The sequence below is a fragment of the Mus caroli genome, chromosome 5 (genome assembly GCF_900094665.2).
Source record: "Mus caroli chromosome 5, CAROLI_EIJ_v1.1, whole genome shotgun sequence".
NCBI lineage: Eukaryota > Metazoa > Chordata > Mammalia > Rodentia > Muridae > Mus > Mus caroli.
The window spans coordinates 113,559,751-113,570,393 of NC_034574.1; the positions used below are offsets into that span (position 1 = coordinate 113,559,751).

Consider the following 10,643-nt stretch of genomic DNA (forward strand, 5'->3'; position numbering starts at 1 on the left):
GAGGCAGAGGCAGGCGGATTTCTGAGTTCGAGGCCAGCCTGGTCTACAAAGTGAGCTCCAGGACAGCCAGAGCTATAAAGAGAAACCCTGTCTCGAAAAACCAAAAAAAAAAATTAAAACTCTAACTGCCCGCAGGCAGGGCGCTCCCCCTCATCCCCGCTCTGGCAGCTGCTCATCCTCCATTATGGCGCACCCTGCGAATGGAGTCTGCTTTTTTGCTCTGTCTTCTCCCTCGCCACCATCCCCAAGTCCACCCCTGGTGAAGGCCGTGCCTTTGCTCCATTCATTTCTGTGGTTGCATCACATCCCATTTTATGTAGGGGGGGGGGAGGTTTTTTATTTACTGAGACAGGGTCTCGCTGTGTAGCCCTGGCTGTCCTGGAACTTGCTATGTAGACTAGGCTGGCTTCGAACTTGGAGATCCACCTCCCTCTGGATTCTGGGATCAAAGCACTGTGCCTGGTCCAAGTGTTTTCTTATTTCAATTTTGATTGTTTTTTTTTTAATATTTATTTATTTATTTATTTATTTATTTATTTATGTATATGAGTACACTGTAGCTGTACAGATGGTTGTGAGCCTTCATGTGGTTGCTCGCTCTGGTCAACCCCGCTTGCTTCGGCCCAAAGACTTATTTATTATTATACATAAGTACACTGTAGCTGTCTTCAGACACACCAGAAGAGGGCATCAGATCTCATTACGGATGGTTGAGAGCCACCATGTGGTTTCTGGGATTTGAACTCAGAACCTTCAGAAGAACAGTTAGTGCTCTTAACTGCTGAGCCATCTCACCAGCGCCCTCAATTCTGATTTTATGTACACGGTTGTATTGCCTACATGTATGTCTGTGCACTGCATGTATGCAGTTTCATCAGAGGCCCAGAAGAAGATGCTGGATCCTCTGGAACTGGAGTTACCGAGGTTCGTGAGCTAGGAATTGAACCTGGGTCCTCTGGAAGAGAAACTCGAGCTCTTAACTGCTGAGCCCTCTCTCCAGCCCCAAATGTTTTTTGAATTAATTTTGTAAGTACTGGGGATCTTGCTAGGCAAAGGTTTTGAGCCTCACCTCCAGCTGGGAGCTCACCCTTTAAAAAAGATTATTATTGTGTGTGTGTGCATGTTATGTGTGTGTGTGTGTGTGTGTGTGTGTGTGTGTGCCTGTGGACATACAGGTACCACAATGCCTGTATGGAGATTGGGAGAACCCTGCTATCAGCTCCCTGCTGCTCCCTTGTGGCGTCAGAGAATTAGTTTAAGTCCTTAGTTTAAGTCCTAAGTGCCTCTACCACCTACTGAGCCAACTTAACAACGGGCCCTGCCTGGACTTTTTTGTTTTAAGAAAAAATACAAAGTGGAGACAGAAATCGAGAACTGGATCCAGAAATATGACATGGAGATGGGCGAGAAGCAGGTACGTGCCGGGGGTTCCTCCTGAGGGATTGGGGGAGGGAGGGTCGGGTAGGAGCTGCTCAAGGTGGCCTAGGTATGAGCCTTCCCTGGAGACCCTTTGAAAGAGAGGAGAAGCTGAAACTGCTGAAATCCAGATTCATCCAGAAGCACGTGGCTCCACCTAATAGCCACCTCCCATGGTCCTCTCTCACAGCCCGGCTCAGCTCCTGCCTGCTCCCGGTTCACAGGCGAGCCCTCCCCACCCCCCACCCCCGTCACTCTGCACCCAAAAGGTCCAGGTGCCAGGCTCCCGAATAAAGCAGGGAATCGAGACGGTCCTCACTGTCGTCTGAAGGTTTCAAACTGGCATCGCTCATGAGCTGTGCCCCCTGATAGATCTGTAGATGCTGGTGGGAGGGAGGAATAGAGAGGAGGAGGAAGGAGGGCACAGGGTAGCTGGGAATAAGAGGAAAGGGAGAGGGAGAGGGTAAGAGGAGGAGGAGGAGGGAGGGAGACTCGGACCAAGAAGAAGATACTTTTTAAGGGCCCACCCCACTCCCCCTCCACGAACTACTTCCTCCCAGAAGGGTTCTCCTCCTGTCTGTTTAGCGATGCATCCACTGGGTAACCCAGAGATGAGCTTGGAGCTTTCCCTATTCAGTCACTACTCAACAGCGCCACCTAGTGGGAACCAGGCCTCCAAAACAAGTGTCTGTGAAGGACCAGTTCATACTGAAACCCGAAGGTCTCTTGATCCCAGAAACTGGCCCTGGTATTTGGAATTGTCCCAGTGTTTGAAGTGAGGAAAACCAAAGCTCTCCTAAAGGTGGAGAGAAGCCAACACCTGGGATGCTAGCTCAGTAGGATGTCTGCCATGCAAACCTGAGGACCCGAGTTCGCGTCCCCTGCATCCCATGTGAGAAGTGAAAGTGGCAATGTGCACCTGTGGTCACAGCGCTGGAGAGGCACGGGCAGGCTGATCCTGGGAGTTTGCTGTCCAGCAAGCTCCAGGTTCAGTGAGAGAGCCTGGCCTCAGGAAGTAGGGTGGAGAGCCCGAGGAGGACACGTGACCTTGACCGCCAGCCTCCACCTATAACACACACACACACACACACACACACACACACACACACACACACACAGAGCATTCATTCACATGTGCACTTACACAAGAACAAAAGCACATAGGTTTGCACAACTCACAACCCTTGGTCCTCCCTCCCTCCCTCCTTTCTGAGATCTGCTCAGCCGGATCTTTCTTGGAGTGAACCCAGGTATAAATATACAGATAGGCTCTGTATCCTACCTGGCTGGGCTGGAAGCCGGGCATGGGGAACGGGAAGGCCATGCCGGGTGCTGCGCACCTCCAGCCATGCTCCTCGCATAGGACGAATACGAGGACCTGGAGAGCATCCACAAGGAGGAGAAGCTGCAGCTGGAGGAGCTGAGGGAGAGGCACGCGGTGCTGGTGGAGGAGTTCTCCCAGATCCGGGCCGAGAGCGAGATCAATTCCAAGAAGCGGGTGGAGGCAGAGCGCGAGATGGTGCGCATGGTGAGAGCCGCCACGCTCATCCAGGCGGTGTGGAAGGGCTACCTGGTGCGCTCCATACTCAGGTCCAAGAAGAAGAAGCGGGGCAAAGGGAAGGGCAAAGACAAGGGGAAGGGCAAGGAGAAGCCCAAGGAAGAGAAGGCCAAGGAAAAGAAACCCAAGGCCGCCAAGGGCAAAGGCAAGAAGAAGTGACCACATCCTGGTCTGGCCCCGCCCCTGCTCAGCTTCCACCACGCCCTACCGGGTCCCAACCAAGCCCCTGTTCTGTTCCAGCCCTTCCATCCCTGGCTTTGATGATGGCTAAATTAAAAAAGACAAACAACAAAACCCATTTTAAACCACACTCAGTGGCTCACCCTTCAGCAGACCTGTCTGTCCCAGGCTGAGGCTGAGGCCGTGGGCGCAACATCCTGAGGAGGGTGCAAACTTTGGATCCCCATCCTCCCACACCTTCATTGAAAAATGAGGCCCTAGTCTTAGCTGAGCTGTCAGGAGGGCAGCAGCGGGTGTGGGTGTGTGTGTGTGTGTGTGTGTGTGTGTGCTCAGACTGTTCCATGAGTTTTAAAAAGTACCAGTTGTTAGAATTCCACGAATTGAAAATTCTCCCATAGAAACTTAACAGCCCTTTCTGCAAGGTTGTCAACACCACCCCTGACAGTATCTCTCCGTGCAGCAGCAACCACTCTGCCAGCTTTATTTCCATGTAGCCCAGAGTGGCCTTGAACTTAAGGTGATCCTCCTGCTTCTGATTCCTAAATGCTGAAATCACAAGAACGCTGGCTCCTTCCACTCTGAAAAACAAAAGGATGTGGGAGGGGGCAGGGGAGGGGGACCCTAGTGGCCCAGCCATGGCTTTAATCCCTTCAGTCAGGAAGATCTCTGTGAGTTTGAGGCTAGCCTGGTCTACCAAGCTAGTTCTAGGACAGCTAGAGTTACATGGGGGGAAACCCTGTCTTACAAAAAAAAACAAAAACAAAAAACAAAAAAAAAACAATCCAAAACAAAAAAACAGAAAAAGGATTGTTTATTTATGTGTATGTGCCTACAGAGGCCACAGCTGGGTGTGTACTTCACTGGAACTGGAGCTAAAAGCTGTTGTGAACCACTTAAAGAGGGCGCTGAGATCTGAACTCAGGCCCTCTGACAGAGCAGTAACCCACGAGCCACCCCTTCCGTTCCTACTTTGTTTTAATCTTAAAATGTGTGTGTGTGTGTGTGTGTGTGCGCGCGCACATGCATACTCATGCATGCCCATATATATATATATATATGAATCACACGTGTGCCTGGTGCCTGCAGAAGTCAGACGGTGTTGGCTCGGAACTGGAGTTACAGGCAGTTATGAGCCTTCTGACGTGGGTGCTGGGAACCAAACCCAGGTCTTCTGGAAGAGCTGTAAGCACTCTGAGCTGCTGGGTCCTCTCTCCAATCTCCCCCTTCCTCCCTCCACTTTTTGTGGTTCCTGTTCACAGCCAGACTCCAGGCCTGGTGTCAGCTAGCTGGTGGCCTCACCCTGAGCTTCAGCTCTCCTTCAGTGTAGACGGAAGAATGTGTTTCTAGCTCGTGTCTTCTTAACATGGAAGGACGGGACAGACAAACAGGAGGGAAACCAACCAATTCTTCATGAAAGTTCTAGAAGTTTCAATACCCTACATGGCTAAAGCACAAAGCATGTCTGTCCAGGCATGGCTGGGTCCCTGGGCCTGGCTACCCCTAGACGGGGGTGAGATGCCCACTGGTCTCTCTGGAATGTTAGGGAGGGAGGGGACAAGGAGAGGCTCAAGGTCCTAGGCCCATCATCCAAGGAAGGATGCAGGACCTTGGGTGAAGCTTGAGGCCCAGGGGCCCCTGCAGCCTGCGGGCAGTGCTGAGCACCCAGGGGTCTCTCTACTCGGCTCATCACTGAGCCCTGTTGTTTTGTTGGGCTGGGGGGTTGCTGGTGACTGAATCCAGGGGCCATTCACATATGCTAGGCAAACACTCTACCACGAGCTATATCCCCACTGCCCAACAAGACAATTGCTAGCCAAGGACTCTTACTATGTCCCAGGGTGGACAAGAACCACCCACAAACCTATGTGTGTAGAGTTGATGGACCGGGCCCTCAGCAGTCACTGACGTTTCTGTCACATCTAATCACATCCTCTGATCACCTGCTGTCTAGTTCACCCCTATTGAGGCCGACGGAGACCTTTACTCAAGGGGGAAAAGTAACACACTACCGGTTTTAGTGATCCAAATTCATTTAATACGTGGAATAAATACATGAATACTAAAATAATGTCTTCCCATGTCCCACCCCCTTGGGTCTATGCGCAGCCCAGGACACTTCCTTAGAGTCTCCAGATCACTGTAAAAAACATAATCCTTTCCAGGGAGCTGGGTGGGGCTTGGCACTGATGCAGAAGGCGGCTGAGACACGGCTAGAGAGACGACATCTCAAGGACCCCAAACACCCTGCAGAGAAGGCTGGGGGCATCCTGAGCTTGTGGGGACTAGGACAATATGGCCCATCCTCACCGTGGCGCCCCGTGGAGGCTTTTCCAGCATCTGGTGGCCCTGGGGACCATCGTCTCTATAGGACCCCACCTGAGTTTGAGTCCTGAGTTTGAGTCCTGGCTTTGGGCCAAAAGCATCCCTGGTGAGAATCTCACTTCCAAGGAGGCTTTGGCTTGGGAGGACAGGCCCCTCGCCGAGGGGTAGCTGGCCCTGAAACACTACCTGAGCATGCCTTGGGAGTGACCAGGGAACTCTGGACAGTCGCCCCTGATGTGCTAGGCCGGGGACTCCAAGGCCCATTGGTCTGGGGGGCACTGGAAGCTGGATGACCGGTGCTGGGGACAGTTAAGTGGGTGAGTGAATGGGACTGCCTCTGTCCCAGAGAGTGGGGAACACCCAACCCATCCTGGGATGACATCTGGGAGCCTGCAGTCACTCTGGGCTCTGTCCTGGAGGGTCCAGCTGGGTGAATGGCTCGCAGAGGGGTCTCCCTGGGGCAAGGTGTGTGGCTGCCCCTAGGGGTGGCTGGTGGGGTCCAGAAAAGGGTCCGGAGCTTGGCAGCATCCCCCACGGCCATCCGAGACCCCTCCTTGCTAGTGCCAAACAGTGACTCATCGCAGTAGGATGGGGCGTGGCCAATCAGCCTGGAAAAGGGAAGGGCACTGTGACCGGTGGTGGCAATGATCCTAAAGCCCTCTGCAACTTCACTTCCCATGAGAAAGTGAGGCAGCAGAGCCTGCCTGGTACCCACAAATAAGCCTGACATTCTTTAATACAATGGCAGGTATCGGTCCAAAGCAGCTCGGGGCTTCCCACTCTCTGCACCTGGAGACAAAAGGACAGATGACAGACCCCTTCCTGAATCTGCTCAGCTCCAGATTAATGGGAGTGATTAGGCCCATTAAGTGCCACATAAACAGAAGTAGCAGACACTGTTGCTTAGGGACAGCAAAAAGCTCCACAGGAGTGTGGGCCAGCGAGATGGCTCAGTGGGTAAGGGTGCTTGTGGCCAAGACTGGCAACCTGCAGCCTGAGTTTGATCCTCCAGATGCACGAGGTAGAAGGAAAGAACTGACTCCAACAAGTCGTCCTTTGGCCTTTACCAGTGCACGTCCCTCCCATCCAAAAACAACCAAATATAAATGTACTTTTCCAAAAAAGTCTATATGAGCTCAGCAGAAATACATTATTTTTGCTTGAATAGTTCCCCTCCTCCCCAGAATCTCCTTTAATAAATTTTTATGGGGCTGGTGAGATGGCTCAATGGGTAAGAGCACCAACTGCTCTTCCACAGGTCCTGAGTTCAAATCCCAGCAACCACATGGTGGCTCACAACCACCCGTAATGAGATCTGACACCCTCTTCTGGTGCTGTCTGAAGACAGTTACAGTATACTTATGTACAATAATAAATAAATCTTTGGGCCGGAGCAACCAGGGCTGAGAGAGTGGGACCGACCAGAGAAAACAGGGTTGGTCCAAGTGAGCGGGGCCGACTGGAGCAAGCAGAGGTCCAGGTCCTAAATTCAATTCCCAACAACCACATGAAAGCTCACAACCATCTGTACAGCTACAGTGTACTCATATACATAAAATAAAATAAATCTTAAAAAAAAAAAAAGAACCAAGGCGCTTGGCCATAGCCACACAACAGGTCCCTAACAAGCTGTTCCAGGAGACCTGACGGCTACTCTGGTGGTCAGTTTCAATTGTTACCTTGGCAGGATCTGGGATCACCAGGAAGGAGAGTGGCAGAGAGCAATCAGCTATGTCAGGCTGGCCCGCTGCCATGCCTATGATAGACCTTCCCCTTAGTACTAGTGTTTTACCTGCACATGCCTGGGTTGTCGGGGGGGGGGGNGNGGGGGGGGGGGGGGGTCAGATGCCCTGGGACTGAATAAAAGCAAGAGAGTGTGTTGAGCATGCAATGTGACCAACCATCTCCGCCCCACACTGCTGCGACTTCTTATAACCAAGGAGAGCAACTCAAACCATGCGCCAGAATAAACCCTTTCTTGCCCAAGTTCCTTCTGCCAAGAGTATTTTATCACAGCAACCAGGAAAGGGACCAAGACAGCCACCCTTAATACAGGAGTGCACCCCCCCACCTTACCTGTATTTGTTTTTCTTCCTTGGTGTGAGGTTTGGGGTGCTGCCCCTGGAAGAGGGGGACTCACAGTCTCTCTTGGCCAGAGAGCCCTTCGGTGGTCCTGGGCCTACTCCTCTGGAACGGTTACAATTCTGCACCCAGGGTGGGTCAAAGTCTGGTTGAGCAGGCCTGGTTCCTGCTGGGCTGCCAAACAGGGTCTCATCCACATAGGATGCCCTGGCCTTGACCCTGTAGCTGGTGGGGCTGCGGTGCTGAAGGTGGAGGGCTTTCATTCCGCTGCTGGGCCGGTGCCACCGGGGTCTTCACGTTGCCCAGTGGGTGTGGTGTGCCTGACAGACTCAACCTCCAGGGCTCCCTGTGATAGGAGTCAGAATGAGCTATGAGCTCTTCCAAGTAAGAGTAGCAGCTTGGAATAACAAGCCCAAGGGCAAAAAGGGCTTTTTCTTGCTGAGGGAAAGCGACTGGTTTTTCTCAAAGGACTACTGTTGTTCAGTGGGTACCTTGGAAGTGCTTCACTTCCTTGCCCGTCCCCGACACCCAATTTCAGTAGCCCAAGGTGGCCTGAAACTCACTATATTAAACTTTATTATATATCCAAGAATGACCTTTAACCTCGGATTCTCCCGCTTCTACTTCCCACGGAGAACTGCACGATCTCCTGGCGTCTGAGGTGCATGGGTTCGAACCCCGTGCTTTGTGCATGCCGCAGGCTAAAGCAGGCACTCCTGTCTTTTTAGTTGTGAAGACGGGAGAAAATGCCGTCAGCAAATATTTAATGAATAAGTAAATACACAATTACACCCTACAGTGTATGCTCAACAAATATTTATAGTACGACTGCGGGCGTGCAGGGGAATGGCACCAACCAGACAAACTAATTAGGGTGGAAGAGGGAAAGGGGCTCCCAAGCCACTGTCGCCCCCCATTCCTACCTTGTGCAAAGCGCTTTGCAAGCGTGGTGCGTTCCAGTCCTCGCCAACCAGTCTCAAATGAAATCCATTTTCCCCGAGTCCAGCTCAGGCTCCCAACAGCGGAGTAGCAACGCACCGGACAGCTTACAGAGCTAAAAGCGCAGGCGTCACGGGATCTCCATGCCTGGTGCTTTTTCTCCTGGAGCCTCCGGCCAGCAAGCTCCGTCTCCGCCACATTTAAAGCCTCACAGCACAGAATCCGCAAGGGCGCCACAGCGACACGCGCCCACCCGCATCCCTTGCTGGGCAACCGGAGCGACGCCCCGCCCCTGCGCACTGGTACGTCCCTATACCCCGCCCCTGCGCTGATGGTACGTTCCACTGCCTCTTCTGTGCAGCCATTAGGCCCCGCCCCTTGGTAGGGTCAACTCTGCGTAGTTGGTACATTCCTCGAGTTTGTCCACACGTTCAGTTGTTATATACCTCAGGTCCTGCTCTCTTTAAAGTTACCACATCTCTCACAGCTTGGTACTCGCGCAGTTAGTAGGCCCCTTAAGCATCTGTCACGGTTCAGTTGACACATTCCGCCCCCACCAGTTGGTATGTCCCTCAGGCCTCGCCTCTGCCCGGCTGGTACACCACTTAGGCCCCGCCCCCGTTCTGTTGGTTCCTCCTTCTGGCTTCGCCCATTGGTAAAGCCATGTTGACGCTCCGCCCCTGCGAAGTTGGTTGGTTCTCTTAGGCCCGGCCCCGCCCTACGGGTGAAACCTGGATTCCCGACGCCGCTCTTGCGTCTCACAGGCTCCGCCCCCGCGCAGTCGACGCGTTCCGTAGGCCCCGCCCTCTTCCGGGTCTAAGTGCCCGGCCCGCATGGCTGCTGGCAGACGTGTGGGACTTGGCCCGTCGTCGCGTCCCACCATGGCGCCGTGGAAGAAGAAGAGGCTGCGGAAACGCCGAACTGGGGCTTCCCAGGGCCGCGACAGCGACTCGGATGACGGCGAGTTCGAGATCCAGGCGGAGGATGACGCCCGGGCGAGGAAGGTAAGAGCGCGGGGGGGTTCCCTGGTCCGGCTCTCGGCCTGCGCCCTTCCGCTTGTCCGTCTCACTAATCGCGGTCCCTCATTGGGTCCCTTCGCGTGGGGGGCGGGCTTGAGTTTACGCAGCCAATAGAAAGTGCAAGTGCGGAAGGTCCGCCTGAGTTTGGGGCGGTCTTAGATGATAAAATTAAAGGGAAGGCCGGACCACTCTTCTGAGAAGCCGGTTTTAAACTAAACTAGTATTTACGGACTTTTGTCGTGCTCTAGCTATGCCAGGCTCACCAGCAATGTCAGGGAGGACAGCAGGATTGGACCTGGGGATGGTCCGGTTCCAGTTGTATTCATCTGGGGGGATAGGTGTGATCACCAAGTGGGGCAGAAAAACCTACCGTTCATGACGCCCATCGTCTTGTGCATAGCGGGTATATCTGGTTCTCCATTTCTCCTTTCCAGCTCAGTCAATGAGCTGCACTCATTAGGTGGTCAGTAAATGTGCAGAGACAGCTAGAGGCAATGAGAACGCTGGTGTTCATTGGCAAATACAAGAAGGCTGCTCCCGTGGTTCAGACCAAGGGTTTTGCTGAGGCCCAGTCCGGCACAGGCTGGCTGTAGTAAGACATAGTAAACTTTACAAGTCAAAACCCAGCCTGTGGGCTCTGAATGTAGCTTTGTTGGTAGAGCGCTTGCCTGGCGTGTGCAGAGCCCTGGGTTTGAAGGCCATCACCACGTAAAAGCAGGTATTTTGGCACACACCTGTAATCTTAGCTCCCAGGGTAGGAGTGGTGGCGGCAGGTGGATCAGGAGTCCAAGGCCACCCTGAGCTGGTAAGAGCACCACCACCAATTCTTAATATTTTGCTGTACAAAAAAACCCCAAAGGTTTCTCCAACCTGGGAAATACATGCTTATTAAAGGTCTTGTCACACACCTGATGTAAATATGTCTTGGAGAGCAGCCAAGTTCACACTGTACCATTGATCTGGCTTACCCTCCACCAAAAATAAATAAATAAAAATGAAAAAAGCAAGCCGGGCAGCGGTGGCACACACTTTTAATCCCAGCACTTGGGAGGCAGAGGCAGGTGGATTTCTGAGTTCGAGGCCAGCCTGGTCTACAGAGTGAGTTCCAGGATAGCCAGGGCTACACA

General features: G+C 53.0%; 3 protein-coding genes across 6 annotated transcripts in view; 2 read left to right on the forward strand and 1 right to left on the reverse strand.

Annotated features, from left to right (window-relative positions):
* The window catches only part of Iqcd (IQ motif containing D), an 18,446-nt gene extending 15,180 nt beyond the window's left edge, over positions 1-3,266 (forward strand). For both annotated transcript variants that reach the window (XM_021163280.2, XM_021163281.2), the window contains exons 4-5: positions 1,343-1,414; positions 2,780-3,266. In XM_021163280.2, the coding sequence (XP_021018939.1) occupies positions 1,343-1,414; positions 2,780-3,133 (426 nt within the window). In that variant the 3' untranslated portion in view covers positions 3,134-3,266. The remainder of the gene's footprint in view (positions 1-1,342; positions 1,415-2,779) is intronic.
* Positions 3,267-5,166: 1,900 nt separating this feature from the next.
* Rita1 (RBPJ interacting and tubulin associated 1) lies at positions 5,167-8,795 on the reverse strand. 3 transcript variants are annotated; one of them, XM_029476982.1, is made up of 4 exons: positions 8,482-8,795; positions 8,162-8,278; positions 7,553-7,904; positions 5,167-6,084 (listed from the first exon to the last, which is right to left on the reverse strand). In XM_029476982.1, the coding sequence occupies exons 3-4, from the start codon at positions 7,819-7,821 to the stop codon at positions 5,592-5,594; spliced, it is 762 nt and encodes a 253-aa protein (XP_029332842.1). In that variant the 5' UTR covers positions 7,822-7,904; positions 8,162-8,278; positions 8,482-8,795; the 3' UTR covers positions 5,167-5,591. The 3 variants fall into 3 exon arrangements, with proteins under 3 accessions (XP_029332842.1, XP_029332841.1, XP_021019133.1); XM_029476981.1 differs by having other exon boundaries at positions 8,155-8,278; XM_021163474.2 differs by lacking the exon at positions 8,162-8,278.
* A 499-nt stretch (positions 8,796-9,294) lies between these two features.
* The window catches only part of Ddx54 (DEAD-box helicase 54), a 14,763-nt gene continuing 13,414 nt past the window's right edge, over positions 9,295-10,643 (forward strand). Inside the window, exon 1 of the mRNA XM_021163297.2 lies at positions 9,295-9,501. Coding sequence (XP_021018956.1) covers positions 9,331-9,501 — 171 coding nt within the window. The 5' untranslated portion in view covers positions 9,295-9,330. The remainder of the gene's footprint in view (positions 9,502-10,643) is intronic.